The 18316-nt window shown below is 45.7% G+C and overlaps 1 protein-coding gene across 4 annotated transcripts in view; it reads left to right on the forward strand.

The window, feature by feature from the left end:
* The window catches only part of MTCL1 (microtubule crosslinking factor 1), a 112298-nt gene that overhangs the window by 67018 nt on the left and 26964 nt on the right, over positions 1-18316 (forward strand). For 2 of the 4 annotated variants that reach the window (XM_039845850.1, XM_039845851.1), the window contains 5 exons: positions 372-1664; positions 2747-2902; positions 10840-10962; positions 13785-14015; positions 15214-15408. In XM_039845850.1, coding sequence (XP_039701784.1) covers positions 372-1664; positions 2747-2902; positions 10840-10962; positions 13785-14015; positions 15214-15408 — 1998 coding nt within the window. The remainder of the gene's footprint in view (positions 1-371; positions 1665-2746; positions 2903-10839; positions 10963-13784; positions 14016-15213; positions 15409-18316) is intronic. The other 2 variants (XM_039845852.1, XM_039845853.1) reach the window with 1 other exon arrangement.

Below are 18316 nucleotides of genomic sequence, written 5' to 3' on the forward strand. Positions count from 1 at the left end.
ATTGGACCACAAAGTAGAGGGATCGCCACATTACTGGTGGGTGCTGGGTTTCATTTCTTTTTCTCCCTCTTCACTCACCACCTGTATAATGGTTTTCATGTGCACGTGTTTTTCCAAACTAATAGTTTGGTTTCTTTTGTTTCTGTGACAAAGCAACAGACTGCAGGCCTTAGCCATGTCACCTCTGTGAAGGGCCCTGGCTGCCCTTGACTTGTTTTGGACACTTCTTTGCGTAACCCAACACACTGACAGAAAGATTGGTGTTTTGTGTTTGTGTGTATGTTGGGGGCGAGGTGCGAGGGAAATCATCAAAAACACGAACATTTGGTATTTTCAAATAACCCTTCCCTGGGGCTGTTCTTTTCTGGCAGGATGACAGTGCCGATTTGAAGTGCCAGCTTCAATTTGCCAAAGAGGAAGGTTCCCTGATGCGCAAAAAGATGGCCAAGCTGGGGAGGGAGAAGGACGAGCTGGAGCAGGAGCTCCAAAAGTACAAGGCCCTGTATGGCGACGTGGACAGCCCCCTGCCCACAGGGGAGGCTGGCGGCCCGCCCAGCACCAGGGAGGCTGAGCTGAAGCTGAGGCTGAAGTTGGTGGAGGAAGAAGCCAACATCTTGGGTCGGAAGATCGTGGAGCTGGAGGTGGAGAACCGAGGCCTCAAAGCAGAGATGGAGGACATGAGGGGTCAGTGTGAGCGAGAGGGTCCAGGCCGGGACCGCACCCCGAGCATTCCTACCTCACCCTTCGGCGACTCCCTGGAATCCTCGACGGAGCTCCGCCGACACCTGCAGTTTGTGGAGGAGGAAGCGGAGCTGCTTCGAAGGTCCATATCTGAGATTGAGGACCACAACCGGCAGTTGACTCATGAGTTGAGCAAGTTCAAGTTTGAGCCTCGGCCAGAGCCAGGGTGGCTGGCGGAAGGCGGGGGCAAGGGTGGGGCCCCCCTGCAGGAGGAGCTGAAGTCTGCCCGGCTGCAGATCAGCGAGCTGAGCGGGAAGGTGTTGAAGCTGCAGTATGAGAACCGGGTGCTGCTGTCCAACGTCCAGCGCTACGACCTGGCTGCCCACCTGGGCCTGCATGCCCCAAGCCCCCGTGACAGCGACGCCGACAGTGACACGGGCAAGAAGGAGAGCGATGGGGAGGAAGGCCGCCCGCCTCAGCCCAAGCGGGAGGGACCCATTGGCGGTGAGAGTGACTCGGAAGAGATGTTTGAGAAGACCTCGGGCTTCAGCAGTGGAAAACCATCGGAAGCCAGTGAGCCATGTCCGGTGGAGGTCCTGAGGGCCAGGGAGGACTCCGAGTGCTTGGTGAGCATAAAGCACGAGGCTGAGCGGCTGGAGCGGACCATGGAGAGCCTCATCACGGACACCGATGGCTTTGTGGATGACGTGGCCTCGCCAGGGCCTGGTGTCCAGGGGGAGGGTGGAAAGAAGGAGTCCCAGCTGTTGGGGACCATCAACGCTAGGATGAAGGCTTTCAGGAAGGAGCTCCAGGCCTTCCTAGAGCAGGTGAACAGGATTGGGGACGGCCTGAGGGAGCGCCTGGAAGGCCTGTCCCCCTTGCCCCACCTCACAGAGTCTTCCAGCTTCCTCTCCACCGTGACCTCCGTGTCCCGGGACTCCCCCATCGGGAACCTTGGGAAGGAGCTGGTCCCGGACTTGCAGGTAAGGGGGCTCCTGGCTCTGCCTCCCTGCTCGGTTTTGCTCTTCTTCCTTCTCGCTGGCATTGCTGCACTTGAACTCATTCTGCTCACAGCTGCTTGGTTATGATTTTAAACCTGCATTGTACTAAAGCCTCAAGTGACAACCAAATCCTTTCTCTTGGTTGAGTTTCTTTTTTCTTTTATTTTTTTAAGTTCTCTTGTATTTCCTTGTTTCTTTTTCCTTTTTCCTCTCATTTTTAACTGTGCCGTTGCCCTTGGCGTAGAGGTCCTCCCTCATGACACAAGGCTAATCCCAATGGAAGAGATAGGGATCGACGCAGTCCATCCTTTCTCCTTTTTTGGTGTCTCAGACGACCAGCTATCCTGATGAAGAAGCAAAGTGGAGTTTAAAACAAAGTGCAAACTCATTTCACAGTCAGGATAATTAGCAGACTTGCTCAGGAGCATTTGCAACCCTACTTGGGTTTACTGCCAAGGGGACCCAGTACAGTTCTGAAAAGCCCTAGGCAGCCAGGCCCACCCACCCCCACTGGAAGATGAGCCAGAATGGTTCTGATGGAAAACCTCGCTGCCGGCTTGCCCCTGCTGCCCTCCCGAGCGAGGGCGAGGGCGGAGTGGAGCAGCCCTCCCAGGACCGCTTTCCTATGCGTCGCCCTTGGGTGCATGACCCAGCTGCACCCTGGAATATGGCTTTGGCTGCTCGACCACAAGCAAGGAAGGAGCACCCTTGCTTCCGTATCCTTCGTGGGTAGTTTGCTTGCAGTTACGTATGTGATTCATGCATCCTCATTGCATGCGCCTCATAACCAGTGTTTTGCATCCCCCCGCTCTTTTTGCTTTTCAGATCTTTCAGCCCATCGTTTTGCTCATCCTCATTTTGGTTCCGTTCTCTTCACTCTCTTATGCCACAGTGTTTAAGTTGGTTTTCCTGTTCATGCTTTTCTTCGTCTGGTAGTTGCCTCAGTTGTCTGCCTTACCCATTTTTGTTTTCTTTGTCCCTCTTCCCCACCCCACCCTTGTCCTTTGTTTTTTATCTAAAATTAAAAAACAACAACAACCAAATCCCTCCCGTGCACCTAACAGTCCAAACTGAGAGATCAGATGGAGTGGCAGCTGGGTCAGGAGCGAGGGGACGAGCGGGAGCACCTGCACCTCCGAGCCGCACGGGAGCTGCACCGCCGAGCCGACGGGGATGTCAGGAGCTGCCGCCTGGGAGGCCAGAGCTGTTTCAATCTCGAGGTTAGCGAGCTGGCTGGTCCCACTGGCCACCACTCCCCTCTTTTTACTGTGTAGCTGGCTGTGTGACATTTCCTACCTGGGTCCAAGGCCCTTAGGGAACACAGTGGGAACCAGGGGACATAACTAGAAGCAACCAGAACTGGAGGGTCTACACAGGGTGAATGCAGGGAACTGCCAGCACCCCTTGTCAGGCATTGTCCCGCTCATAGACCTGGTTCTCCAGGGCTCCTGGGCGTCTAGAAATGTAGCAAGATGTGGGAGACTGATTTGTGAGCATCGTCTGGCTTCTTGTCAAACAGTAAAGAAAACAGAGAGAAAACCAAGCACTGTGTTTGCTAGTCTGGAGGAAACATCCTTTCCCGAGTCTCACGGGGCCTGTCCCATTGTCTCCCGTGATAGTGCTCCAGCTGCTGTGCAGAGTCAAGAAGTGCGTTCCTGACCTCGTGCTCTCCAGCAATCTATTGTTGCCCTGGTAACCCCTTGTCAACAAAGCTCTTAGCCACCATAGATACTCCATTGTGTGAAATGGTTGTCAGCAGTCCTGTCAGCGAAAGCTCCTCCATTCAAGTAATTCCACGCAGGACAGAAAGACAAGTGTAGCAGAGAAGTGAGTCCCTGGCTCCGATACTGCTGATCAGGGCAGGTTATTGCAGGGTTAGAGCAATAGGTTCCGCTTTAGAAAATAATCTGGATAGGGAATCTTAATTCATCAGTCCCAGTGGGGATGTTACCACTCAGCTCCAAGGCTTCCTAGTGGCTCCCAAAGGGCTGGGCGAGGAAGAGGGTGGGGCTCTCACACCTGGAAGCAGACAGATGCTCACTCCACAATAAGGTCAGACATTTGACTAGGAAATGAAGTGCACAAAGGCACTGGGGGTGGAGCAGCGCTTGGGCCTCAGCCTGCAGCTAATACCTCAGTTACGCTACGGGTCAGCTGGCTCACCAGACATGAGTTTTCATATCTCCAGCCTGGGGCTTTCCCCTTGTCCTATGAGAGAGTACGTCACATCTCTACCCTCGTTCGTTTTGCATGCAGTAACATGAAAACTGCCTCCAGAAAGCTTAAGTGAAACCAAAAAGTTTTCAGAAGCATCCTATTTTGTCCCACCATCTTTATATTACCTTGACAGAGGCCAGGCTTGCCTGAGAAGGTGGCATCCAGGTCCCTGCCCCAGAGGAAAGTAAATATGGACCACACAAAGTGTGATAAGGAGGCATTCTGCATGCTAAGGGCCAAGCACATGTCAGGGCCAAGCTCCTAGAAAACAAGCAGAAGCCCAGCGTGCTCTGTGGGGCCGCCGTGGGCAGTCCACAGAGCGACAGGATGCCCAGGGCCCTCCCAGTCAGAAGCTTACAGTGCCCAGAATAAACAATTGTGATTTTTAAAAATGTTTTCTGAACATGGGCTTTGGACGTAGAGTCAGACATATAGCAAATCATCTTTAGTGTATTCTGATTCCAAAATTGCAGGTAAGATGTTCCTAGGTTTTATATCAGAAGTAAAACAGAACACCACACATTTGGGTTTTTCCTCAAATAATGTGATTAGTGATTAGTGTGTCTTGTAACTCTACGGAACTTTCACGGTAAGCCCCTTCGATCAGCCCGAGCCCCTCAAGGGTCTTCATACAACAATGCTGGTTGCTTGGGCAGTAGCAAACTCACAATTATGTACATTTCAAATGAATTGAATGGTCTGTCTCCAGGATGGAAACCTCAGGAAGACACATTTCCCAGCCTTCAGTGTATATTGCACCAATAGCGACATCTAACAGGGCCATCATGCTGTGCTGGAATCAACCCTGGCACAGGCATCAGGGCCCCTGGCTCTGGCCCTGCCATGCCCATTACCAGCTCTGTTTCTCAGGCGAGTGTCAGCCTCTGTTTTCCTGTCTATTAAACGGGGGTAACAATAATGCCCCGCCTGCTGCATGTAGTTACATGTAGATGACTCTTAGAGCCAATGAGCTGTGGACTGAAAAAGGATACTAAAGAGTACCAAATGCTTTATAAATGTCAAGTACGATTAATAATAAAGAGAGGCAAGTATATCTGCCATTGAATACTGCCAGCTGGGAAGGGGAGTCACAGCTCCCCTGGTCATAGTACCAAATTTCCCTACCCGGTGTAGCCCTTTCTCATTTGTTCCTGGCTGTTTCCTGTTCCTGTTCCGGAAGCACAGCTCTGGCTGAGCATGGTGGCCCTCTTTTCCTGGTACGCTGTTTGAGGAGAACTGCAGCTTCCTTCCCATATGCTCTGTCACTCAAGGCATGTCACACAAAACCCTGTTTAGATAAACTCTGCTAACGTGGTGTTTAACGCTAGGGCACTGAGAAGTCTTCCTGTTGCTTGCCACATGAGTTCAGGTATGGCATAGTTCCAGAAACCAGCAACGATTTTAGAGGAAAATGCTTCGTTGAATCAAACTGAATGTCCTAGGACAACAAACCTCCAAAAGAGTTAGTTGGTGCTATATGGTGACTTAGGATCACTGAACAGTGTGGCTCATAATGGAAGGTCAGATCTTCAGAATGATTCCCTCATTCTGCGAATGAGAAAAACGAGGCCTGAGAGTGAAGCAGCTGGCCGGTCAGCTTCCTGGCGGTTGGTGGTAGAACTAGACCCGGAACAGTCTCCTCGGGCCTGGCCAGGCCTGTCCCCACTTGCCACTGAGGAGCACTGCTCTGTGTGGCAGGGACTGGGCAGCACTCACCCCCAGGCCCGGACACTCCAACCAGAGCTTCAGCTCCCGGGGTAGTTTCTAAACACGGGTCACTCAGGTGGACTAATCATGTGGCCACCTATCTTGCCATGGTATGTTTCTTTTAAGCATCTCTCTGGTTTTCTTTAATTTCGTGTATTTTAATAGGAAAGTTAAAAAAAAGAAAAAAGAACTTCATGAAAGGCAAGGTCTAGGGAGCATCATTTCCTAGAAGGGGAACTAGTATGAATCAGAAATCAAATATCCTTTGTTGTGACTTCTTTATTCACTGAGGCATTTCTCACAGAAAAGAAAACCCAATTATGTATACAAATACATTGTATTTAAAAATATTTTTAAAAGATAACACACATTCTAGGATCATTTTGATAGCGCCATAGCTCTTCCTGTTCTTTGAGAAGCCAAAACGTAGACCGTCATGGAATCTGGGTCTTTGGGGCGCTGCTCTGTCCCTTGGCTGGAGGTCACCCTGATAGCTTAGTTTGGTCTCTGAATATTACATGGGATTAAAGAATGGTATGATAGACAGTTCTAGGCCTTTTAATAAAAACTTCCCCGAATTCATTGCTCACAACCACTCCTACGAGGCTGTGATGGAAGCGGCACGCAAAGCTCCCATCAGTTAAGGCAGCCCAGCTGAGAAGCTGCTCCTTTTAATGACAGCACAGCGGCTGGGGGCAAGGCATATGAGACATTTTCTTCTAGAATGGGGACAAGACTGAAGCCAGAAAACTGCTAGCAGTTGTCTTTACTCCTTCTTACATTGCCCTCCCTCTTACATTGCCCTTGAAATTAACACTAATTGTCTTTAAGAGCCAGCTACTACCACATGTGTGTGAACTTCCTTCAGCTCTGAGCTTAGCTCCTCGGGCTAGGGGGTGGGGCCTGGTAGGACACCTAGTATCAGTGGGCGAAAAAGAGAAACGACTTTCTGAATTTCAGCTGAACTTTTAAAAAAGAATCAATTTCTCAAGTTCCACTTGCGAAATGCCTTCTAAGATTTTTGCCTTGTGGATGTTCATATTTGGGGAATAAGGGAAAAGATAAGTTCTTATTTTATAAGATTTGGATATTTGGCCAGGTTAAATTGCTACTTCTCCTAGTAGTCCCAGTAGCAGCAGTAATAAGAAGAAGGAAAAAAAAGAAAATCAGCATTTCTACCGATTTTAGCAGACGGTAAATCTGTGAACTAGGAGACCTGCTGCTCAGACGGTACATACGCTAGGCTTAGGAAGGGAGTGGTTTCTCCACTCCCGGCCCTCTTAAAAGTCACAAGCAGAGAGCTGAAGTCAGAACCCTCTAACACCCACTGACCCATTTGTGCAACCACACAAAAATTAACTGCTCAGAAAAAAGAAATCAGAGGGACAGTATTCCTGTTGCCTGTTCATCTCAGTAGATACTAACATGAGTTTCACACCATGCATCGGATTCTTCCCTGACTTTGCTCCCTATGACTCCCAACAAACTGCTGAGAGATTCTCATTTGTTGAGAGAGAGCAATGTATAGAATATGTGGTTTGGAATGTGTGGGGCACCTTAAAAATAGTTCCGAATGAGAAGTAGCCAAGCATGGGCACTGGTCAGATTTCAAATATAAATGAAACCAAGCCTGTACCCAGAGGATTGAGTTTCTGGGTCAGAAATCTCAAAGGGCTCTCTTTCCTAACTCCCCCTTGATCCTTTAATCAACAGAGCACACAGCATTTGTGATCACTTATGCCTCAGCTGTGACATACCAGGCACGGTAAAATGATGTGGGGTTTTATGCCAAGTATGTGTACACACATGTGTTGACCTCATATACCACTTTTGGAAAAAGCAGTAACAAAACTGGCTGTAACAAAATGGAACTCACCAGAATACGAAGTCATGGTGATGGAGGTGGAATAGAGTCCTAATATGTAAGTAGCATTGCTAGGTATTGCAGTAGCTATTATGGAAAAGCATTCTTTTTGTTTGTTTATTTAATAGAATCGGTTAGCACAGTTACTTTCTTAAATGTGGGGAGTAATTTCAAAGCCACTCCCTCTGAAGATGTCCAGGAAATCAGCAGTGTAAATCTGTGTGGCACACAACCATGAGGGCAGAGCGTGGGTGGTGGGTTTCAGAACACGAACAGGGAAGGTGGTTGTGATTTTGAGATTAATAAGCCTCCGCAGCCTCAGCGTCAAGTAAGGGTGGTATTTGTTTAAATAAACTGCCTTCATAGAGACATCAAGATGAATTTGATGTATAATCAGAATCATAGGTAAGTGGGCAACGGGTGGTTTTCAAATGAAACCTTTGGGAATTTGGTAATGAAGGGAAGTGTTTTGTGGAGGAAATCTGTGTGTTGCGTGAAAACGTTCTTCGGATGTGTGTGACTGTGTGTGGCGTGTGGCAGCAGGAAAACCAGTACTACGGCGTGTTTGTATTTTGTTTTGTAACACTGGAGTGACGCCATGCCAACCAGGAGCGCTTAGCTGTCCTTAGTAAAACTAACATCCCGTTAGCAAAAATGGACGATGAAGGAAAGTAAAGTTGTAATCGATGAGGAGGATCCAAAAGTTTCTGTTGGTGACCACTTTCCATGGACACCACGGGAGTCACTGTAGGTGGGTCAGGTGCCCCAGAGGACTCCAAAGGCCCTGCCCTCCGACCCTCCAAGGTATGGTCTAACAGAGGACATGTTTTTAATCAAGCGACACCTGAAGCACAGGGCTGGTATGTTTGTTTAAAATAAAAATGGTTTATAGAAATGTTTATTAAGATTAAAGCTAAACTAAATAGTTCAGTGTGATAAATATAAACTAAACAGATCTTTGCCTTTCTTAAAAGATAAGTTTGTTTAGGATGCCTATTTTAACATCTAATATGGATCTTTGGGCTAGTACCAAATGTGTTAAAATATGAAGGATTTTACATTTTAAATGTATGGAGTCGTATGTAACTGAGCAGCTTGGGTAGCCTTAAAACGCTCCTGTGCAAAACACCTGAAGTGATAGAAGGGAAGCGCGAGGAGGGCAGAGAATTGGGGCGGCCTTACTTACTGCTATATCCCTGGCATAGTGCTTTAGCACAATAGGTGCTAAGAAAATGCTGAAGAATGTTGAAGAAAATGCGTGAAATATAAAACGTCCTTTTAAATAGATAGCTGAATTCCCAAGAAAGAAAAATATTCAAAGGTTGGAATTGACCTCAGTTTTGAAAAGCAGAGCATATCTGTGGCCTTAGGTGGGTGGGTTGGAGGGATAGTTGCTAGAATTGGTATCTCTGAGCCTGGGGTTTTAATAGTTCCAAAGAGACAAGAAACAGGGTCTTAGGCCCAGCACGAGCAGGGAAAGAAAGGAACCTGGACCCTCAAAGAGCTGCACGTCATGAAAGGCCGAACCAAAGGAACATCTGCCTACTGGGAGAGGGAGGCATTGGGGAAGCTGGTCCGCCAGTGTGGGGTCTCCACTGAGTGACTGTGAGGACAGCTGGCCTTGCCAGGATCAGGCTTTGAACTGATGTCACCTGGAGGTCCAGGAATCCCCAAGGAAAGGAAAGCTTATATTCTGTTGCTGGCTTCTACAAACACAAAGCCCATCCGGAGGCACATTTTCAATCCAGGTCACATGCGAGATAATGGCTAACTCCCCGCTGAAGATGACCTCACAGCGCAAGACTGCAAACACCCTAGCCAAAAGCATGCACCTGGAGCAGGAGTCAGCCAATATCCAACAGCAGGATCCAACGCCAAAGACCTTCAGATTCCAGAATTATCAGATAAAGACTATAAGTGTGTTTGAAACTATGTAAGGCAAGTAAACAAGAGAAAAAGAGTAAGTCGTTATCGTGAAGAACCACATCTATTAAAAAAAAAAAAACAGTAAGATAGAACTTATAGCAATGAGATACTAGTTACTGGAGTTAGTTCAATGTGTAGAGAAATGCCTCTCTCCAAACAGAACCCAAAACCCTGCCTAGTAAATATAAAGGACTATAATAATAATCGCTAATAACTAGCAAATCAGAAGCAATAATGTTCTCGGTAGTTCTTGAGTTTCTTGAAAGTAGAATGAGCTTAAATCTTTCAAAAGTTTTATCCCCAAATTGGTGAATTCCCAGCATCTCTGACTCCATTCTTTTGTAAACTCTTTTGGTCATCCCCTGAGCCAAGGGAAGTGATCTGCTCTTTTATTTTCTATATTTCTTGCTCTTTGGGTATGATTTTCATTCATGAAAATCCAGGTAACATCAGATTAGAAAGAGCAAATAATACCCTCAGTGAGAAATAATAGATTACTTAAGGGTAATCAGAGTGAAGTAGTGAAATGACACTGATTTTTATTGCAACAATCCACTCTAATTCCTAGCTTTAAATCACCTATCTTCAGGTAGCAGAAACCAGTGAGTAAACGTCATACTTCAATTTGATGATGCCTGAGATTTTTTAATATAATGGTGTTTCCATCTCTAAAAAACACAGTTCAAGAGTAGTAGCTCTGACTCCTCTATCATTGCAACTTGGACATAAAAGTCATAAAAGATAAACTTCACTAATAAAAAGAATTTTAAGATTCCTTGAAGAATGTTTAACCTAACGTGTAGTAAGCAGCTCTTTGTACAGTACCTTTTAGGCTCTATGTGCAGTCGAGAGGCCCAAACAATGTGTCCGTTCACTGAAGGAGCCCACCCCAATTACTCTGAGCATCCAGAGCAGCACAGCTGGGAGAAAAGCAAGGCAGGAAAAACTATAATAAGAAGGCAAACGAACTAATTAATTATGCAGCTTAGACTATGCACGCGAGCTGAGCAGTCAATCTGAGAGACTGACTACGTGAGGTGATCATGCTCGACACTCATAATCGCCAGCTCTGATTGCCTCTGGCACTTTAAAACAGTCTAGAAGCTGCTGTGGTAGCAAAGACGCCTGTGGCATACACTGGCTCCCTTCTCTCAGCCCGTATTGTGGTGACTGTGGTGGCTGAAGCTCAGGTGATAGGCACCTCTTACCCACCTCGTCTCCAGAGTGAGAGACGAAAAGCAGGTGGCATGGTTCCTCCCAGATAACACAGGGGCACAAAGGATCTCGGTGTGAGTTGTCGCAGAGTCACTCCACTGCTGCAGCGGCCGCACGTGCTGTGTCGCTCCATGTCTGTCCCTGGTTTGTGCTGATGTCTGTCCTGCGTCTTCACCTCAGGCAGAGTTCTTGCATCCACTAAACCCCTTCCTTTATCCCACTGAGCAGCTCAGGGGCCCCACTGTTTTACCTGAACAGAGTGTATCGATAGAGGAGCTACAGGGTCAGCTTGCACAGGCGACCAGACTGCATCGAGAGGAGACAGAGAAATTTACAAACAAGATGCGAAAGGTAAATATGTAACACGGATTTCAGCGCAACCCAGTCTCTGGCTGCAGAGCTTCCTGAGAGAGAGAAAGAGAAAGATGACAAGATGTGTTTTAAAAGAACGCTGTCTGTTGTGCACAGACTCCTGGACTTTACTGGGCTGGGGGCATATGGAAAGGTGGTCCAGGTGAGCTGCCCTCCTCAGACGTTTCATAAAGATAACGACTTACCTTTCTGCTCTAAAACATACTTTTCAATATTTACAGTGTGGTCTCAGGAAGTTCTTAATATCTAATCTAAATTTTCCTGCAGCTAGAACCAGCAAAATAAGGGCCCTAAATGCAACTGGAGATAAAAGTGTGTCCAACAACTTTTGTTGTCCTGCAGATCTGTAAGTTTTATCAATGCTAGGTAAATTTTCTGATAGGAACATCAACAACTTACTCTAAATCGTTGTCTTTAAAAAAACTGCCATTAATTGAGCTGTGGCCTTATTAGCTCTTCTAGCTATTTTAGAAAAACTTGTTACTGGCTAATTATCCTTTATCCGTTAATCCTTTCCCAGAGTGCTTAGTAGAAGGGATTCACAGACACAGGCACTCATTGCCCGGGGCCTCCCCAGGGACTGTCCAGTTCCTGCCACCCCGAATCTAATTAGGTTGTAAACAGATATCCAGGCTCAGAAATCACCGTTGCTTCTCCCTCCGCCCTTTTATTCTCAAAAGATACTTGTGTAAAAACAAACAAAAACAGTTGATCTTCAATAGGGCACCACAATGTTTCAACGTGCATATCCTCTGTAAAATAAGGTATCCAAGAACTTAACACATAAGCTCGCCTGCTACCCGTGGTCATGCTCATCTAAATAGGTCAAAACTGATTAAGGAAGTGCCGCCTGCACCTTGCAGCTTGGGGAGAGCAAAGCTGAATGCCAAGGTCTAAATGTGCTCTGCCAATCATTACCTCTAGATGCACTTCCCTTTTAAACGTCTTATTTTAGGTCAAGTTTCACATGTTATTACAAATGGAGAGAAATTTTTTATTACCCAAAAGGTAAACACCTAAGTAATTAACTTTTTTTTTTTTTTTTTTTTGCTCTCTACCAAAAATCATGTTTGAGAGTGAGTTTATCCCTGGAGATGCTAATAGCAAAATCACAGGGTCCCAGTTGTTTCTAGTACTTGGATTCAGGATAAAGGAGTATGTTGAAGGGACTCCCAGAGGTCAGAGGTGATGACATGTCATCCAGGCTTGTTCAAAGGGGAAGGGTAAGTGTTCCCAAGGCTCTGAGCCTTGGGAAGTACTTGGAGTCCTGGAACAGGAGGCCGCAAAGGCAGTGGAGGAGAAGTCAGAGAAAACAAGTCAGGAAGGAATATTTCCCAGAGGTTGCCGATGAAAGGACTAAAAGAACATCTTCCCCCTCTAGCATCTCGACTTCACCAACTAATTCTCTAGTGCCTCTGGGGCACCTGCCACGAGCTAGGCACTCCGCACAGCATCTCGCCTTAGCTTCATTTTGCAGCTGAGGAAGCTGAGGCCTTCCCAGAGTCAGCTGATGGCCTAAAATGGCATTGCAAGTAAATTGCAAACACTGAGTTTCCAGCACACTAGGCTTCTGCCTTTCCTCACTCTGTTCCATTCTTGCATCCACAGGAGAGAGAACTTATGATGGGACTCCGAGGGCTGCTGAGATGGTGAATTAAATCACCACTATTTACATTAAATCTGGTATTAGGACAATGACCCATGCAAGTCATTGCACAGACCTAGGGACTGTCCCAGAGCTGCCTCTTACTCTTCATTGGCCTTTAGCACAACAGTCTTGTTGATGTGTCTACCTCAGGCAGCCTTAATCATATTCCCATGGTTTTCGAACATTCATCTGGTACTTTAGGAAAACAAAACAAGACCCGCTGCCTTGGTTTTTGGCACAAGAGAGAGTGTTAAATGAGGAGAGGACAGCTGATAATGATAAAGCCGGCAATCTAATCCCACTTTTGGTCTGTGGGACAGAGTTTTCATCCCATTTTAGTTACTACAGCTATTATTCTTGTGCCCTTGTCTGTAAATTAAGATTTTATTCGCGCCCTTTTGCTTAGTCATTATTGACACACAATTGCTTATCGCTTGGAAGAGTGCCTACATCTGTGCTGAAAAGCAGGCACTCGACGTAGAAATGGAAAACATTTCTTTTTCAGTAATGCTTTTATTTCCCTTAGAGTTACCCGTATCTAGTAGGAATGTGGTAGTAGGTTATGGACTTACCTTTCCTGTTTGCTCACCACTGTATGCAGTGGAGTAGTGCACGTTCATGTTCAGAGAGCCTGCTGGCCCCCAGCTCTTGCTAACAGGATCTCTGTTGGTCTCTCCATCAGCTTGCTGCTCCTCTCTTTCTGTCAGGGGCTGGGAGGCCAGAGGGCCCAGGAAGTCAAGGGGAAGGATCTCCATTTAGTCCCGCTTTACAATCACAATGTGCCTTTGTGTGCCAGCTTAGGTTCAGAGAGCAAATGGAATCTGCATGTAAGTCAGCTATAGCCATATGTCCAAGAAGCAATTTTCCTGAAGGCATTTAGAGACATCTAAAAATACTACTAGAGACTTGACCATGAAAAATGATTATAATACCTTACCTTGAAATAGCACTTGCCTTTGAATCAGAAAACGCATGAGGTTTTATAGATAGTAAACATCTCAAGGAGTTTGCTTAACTTTTGGTGGCTTCTGTGTTTCATATCTCACATGCAAAAAGATATAGATTGAATGGCAGTTCACAAAAACTCATGGTTAGGTTTGGGTGGCAAATTGGGATATCTGCTTGTCACAGTCTTTCCTTTCTTCTGTTCAAGATGGAGGAGGAGCACCTCTGTGCCTTGAGGTGGAAAGAATTGGAAATGCACAGCCTAGCTTTGCAGAACACCCTGCATGAGCGAACCTGGACTGACGAGAGGAATCTGATGCAGCAGGAGCTCCGGTCTTTGAAGCAGAATATTTTCCTTTTCTACGTCAAACTCAGGTGGCTGCTGAAGCACTGGCGGCAAGGGAAACAGATGGAGGAGGAAGGAGAGGATTTCACTGAGGTAGCTCCACCTGGAGGGCTTGTTGTTTTTGTATTGGTTTTGTTCTTGATCCTGCCCCTGACACTCCTTCTCCCTCCCCCTGCACACAAAGTCATTTTCTATTAGTTCAGATTATTTTGTCAAGTCCACCCCAGGCAATGGAGATGCAGTGGGTTGTCCAGTCATATGTGAGACCAAGAATTCTGAGCTGTCCTTTGACTTGGTTTTAAGAGTATATGAGTCAATATCTCCATTCTGCAACGAAGTTTTGCTGCCATCTCTTTTGTTGCTGGTCTATGAATTCATTCAAGTGATCATCCTGAGATTCTTGACTGTCTCATTCTACATTGCTGGTTCGTAAACCTGTTTTCTCTCCTCTTTTCGTTTAAGTTTTTTGTCCCTAAATGCCAGAGCCTGTTCTGCCAACGCAGTTTTATAACAGTCTCTTCTAAGCTCCAGATGGGTTACTTTTTTGCCATCTCTGAATGTGTATGTTCTCATAAGAAAGAGAACATGCCTCAGTTCCCAGATTCATGAGAACCAGAACAAAGTTATTTGCTTTCAGATGGATTTTATTGATTAAGTCAGAGTGACCCCAGCTCTGCAGGCTCCTTCCTGGCCTTGCTCTCTGGTGAGCACAGGGCTGGAACCACTGGTGTTCGGTGTATCTGCACTACTGGGCTGCTGTGCCGGCTGCTTCAAGGCATTGTGACTCTTGGTTTCCTTTTAGCTCCCAAAGACTTTTCATCTGCTTTTCACTCTAGTGAACAGTGTATGCAATTTTAAGTCATCCTATGAATGGAAAGGTATGGTAATTCTGTTTCCTCAAGGTGAAGAAAGTCTTCAAAAATTAATTCAGTGTGCTTCCAAATATCCATGACATAGAAAAGCATTATCAAGAAAAACCTGAGTTGTAAAGTTTCATGTTGATCAATCTTTAGAGTTCCTCCTTTGATTTATAAAATCATAACTATAAGCGGTAATAATTTATAAATAGTAAAATTTCTAATCTTTTCTAGTATTTACTACATTCTGTGACATTTAAATGGAGAAGGTAGCTAAGAGTATAATGGCCGAAATGAGCATCTTAGCGGAAAAGGCTGCAAAGTGAAGACTTGATAACCCATAAAGTAAATAATTCTCCTCCAATCATAAAAATCAGGCTGTATAGCAGAAGGATTCGGATAGAGCAGTGATCATTATCTCCTGCTGTTTTCAGGGTGAGCATGCAGAGCCCCTCCCCAGACTTGGTGAGCTTGGAATCCAGGGGGACCCAAAGGGGGATGGCCCAGACCAAGACGATAATGATCTGGGCTGCTCTTCGATGCGGGAGCATTCTCCGCACTCTCCTGTGCAGATCGGCGACCAGGGATGTCGGCTGCAGTCTGCAGATGGAGGGCAGTTCCACAGGCAGGTGGGTGCCAATGTCTCAGCCCCTTGTTCTGCCTCCTACTCGATGTCTGTGTCATCTTTTATCATGGGCTGGTGTTCTGAAGAGCAGAAGTTTTCTAACTTCTCCGGCTGACTGTGGTTGCCTGTTGCTGTATTTTTGCTAGACATCTTGTCAGTAAGGCTTTCATGTTAATGTCAGCCCATTAGTTTATTTGGCTAACATTTAGAAATAAGGGCCTTATTTACACATTAAGTAATAAGATCAGGTCAATCGTATCCCCTCAAGGCCAGCAAAAGTGCCAAGAGAAAACAAAGCATCCTGTAGAGTGGTCTGCGGCTTTACAAAGGTTGACTGTTCTTCCAAAGAGGCAAGAACGCTGAGTGCAGAGATCTCACTGAGCAAGAACACAGAACCAATAGGTCTCTTCTGTCGACGTTTAGCTGAATGGGTATTGGTAGTATCACCAAGTTGGTAATGTAATGCATAAGGAGGAAAGAACAAGTCTTTTTTTCAAAAAAAGAAAATCCTCAAACATGTATAAAGTGTTTCAGGTATTTTTGGAGCCACTTAAAATATAATGCCGCAAATAAAAATATTTGTGACATTCCTTTAAAAAATTACAGTGTGTGTGAAGAGAGGTAGGATTTCAGTGTATAACCTTAAGTGATTATTAGTGTTACCAAAGGCCACATTTATTAAGCACATAGATCCTGCTTAATAAAGCAAAAGATACTATTGATACAACCCAGATTTTTGCACTCATACAAAATGGCAGCCATAGTGGGTTTGGAGTGTTGAGACCCTGGGAGGTCCCCAATGTTAAAGCTCTCTCCTTCCAGACTTCCTGATCTGGGTCTTTTCTGATCTTATGTTGCTTCTCTGAGGCTTCCACAGAGCTGAGCCTAAGGCCCCAAACCCGGATCTCTGGCTCCGGGGTGAGGAGCAGGGGCGAGTGGACCTTAGGTGCAGCAGTCACTCTGGGCAGGTGGGCGAGGCTGCAGCCATTCAACCTCAAACATTTTGGGGCACTCTCTCTGCACTGGACTGCACAGCTGCGGCCCCTCCTTCTGCCCAGAGCCTCTGAGGGTCAAGTGGGAGAGGGCTGTCATCAGCACTTCAGCTCAGATCCAAGTGAGGAAAAGCAGTGATGTATGAGCATAGGCCTAGGGGAAATGTGTATTTTCTCCTTACTGCTTTCTTTCCATCTACGAATCAGATTTTCACAAACAAAGAGCTGTTTTCAATGCACTCCCCATCCACCCTTCATTTTCCCTGAGTAATATGACTCAAGAAAGAGATTATACTTTCAAAGGAATTTTTAATTACTTATTAGGAAGTTTGTCATAATGCCAGTGTCCATGGGGAGATTTTAGCTCATGGTATGAGTTTTCAAGCAATGACTTTGTTAGAAAATAAAATGCTACCTTGCAAGTAATTCTTTAAAATATACCAGTTTTATTATTTTTAAATGAGATATTGGCAATCAATACTATAAAGTATCCATGATTAACTCAAATAGTATTTCTTGATTGTCGCTTAGTCGTAAACCTGCTGTACTAAGATCACGTGTTGGGTGTTTCCCACGCGTGTGTCCAAATGCTTTGGAAATAGAAAAAAATGTAAGACATCTGGTTTTCTAAACAATAGTCATGGAACATTTTACCCTTGGGGTGAAAAATAATATAAAGTCACTCAGCTGGAACCTCACATTCGGTGTATTTTAATATCATTTCTTCCTCTTCTTCCAGTACTAATTTTTTAGCTCTTCCCCTTACGTTAGAGATGGACCCTTGAGTTTCTGCTTCGCACAGTGTACAGTAGAGGCACGCGGATGGGCTTACAGGGTGGCGTTCAGCCGAGCAGAATCGTCTGCCTTTAATGGACCCGTCTCTCCACAGTAATTAAGTACACAATGCTATCCGTCCAAAGACAGAAGATTAATGAGCTCTACTGTAAGCAACAGCTGGTTCCTGAGAGCAAACGTTCTCAGTCAGTTTTGCCTGCCCTTTGGTGGCCTGGGTAGCGGGCAGGCAGCCTGGATGTCTTACAGAGTCACACCATTTTCCGAAACTCCAAGACCCTCCCCAGGTGATAAGCAGAATGAGAAATGTGGCCTAACTTCTTTCCCAAGGATAAATTTACAAGCAACATTTCCCAGACCATGATCTTTGCTTTGCATCATATTGAACATTCTCACAGTTGAACACAGTAAATAGCAACATTTATCATGTCCAGAAAGATTAAAAAAAAAAAAAACAACTACATAACTACATGTATCAAGCCAACCTTGGAAATAGTTCATGAAAATCATCAGGTTGGAAACGTTTGGTTCTGAGAATGTTCCCTGCTGACTGATCTATATAATCTAGCATCAGTGACTTGATTGTCCTCAAGAACAGTAAGCACTTTCAGTTTGGCCAGCCTTGTGGAAGAGCAGCGGCTGGAAATATGCAAGGACGTGTCGTATATTTCTCACCGAGCTCCTAGACCCTTGCCACTTCTTGCCACCACGTTAAGCTTTTGAGACTAGCACCCCTAAGGCTGTGTATGCATTTTCTATTCATCAGAAATTCCTAAAATCCAGTTTTTTTAAACACAAGGTGATTAATAGTGCCAGAATTATGACCCTGTGGTTCCAACAGCTAGTCTTCCCAGAACTGAATTAATCTATTAAAAAAGAAGTTACTTTTTCATTCAGAGATGTGATACAGTACTCTTTATTAAAGCATCTAAGTGTAAAATAAAGAACCCAATTTAAAATTCAGAGCAAGATCTAGTGAAATTATGTTTCATATTAGTCTTCACGTCTTTGACCAGTCACTGAAGAGTCCCACGGAGGATCCAGTCTTGGGACTAAGTAGAATCTGCTTCCTAGGCCTTTGTCACTGATCCGGGGCTCATCTGAAGCTTAAGGCCTTCAGGGAAAAGT

The sequence above is a fragment of the Pteropus medius genome, unplaced genomic scaffold, assembly GCF_902729225.1.
Source record: "Pteropus medius unplaced genomic scaffold, Ma_sr-lr_union100, whole genome shotgun sequence".
NCBI lineage: Eukaryota > Metazoa > Chordata > Mammalia > Chiroptera > Pteropodidae > Pteropus > Pteropus medius.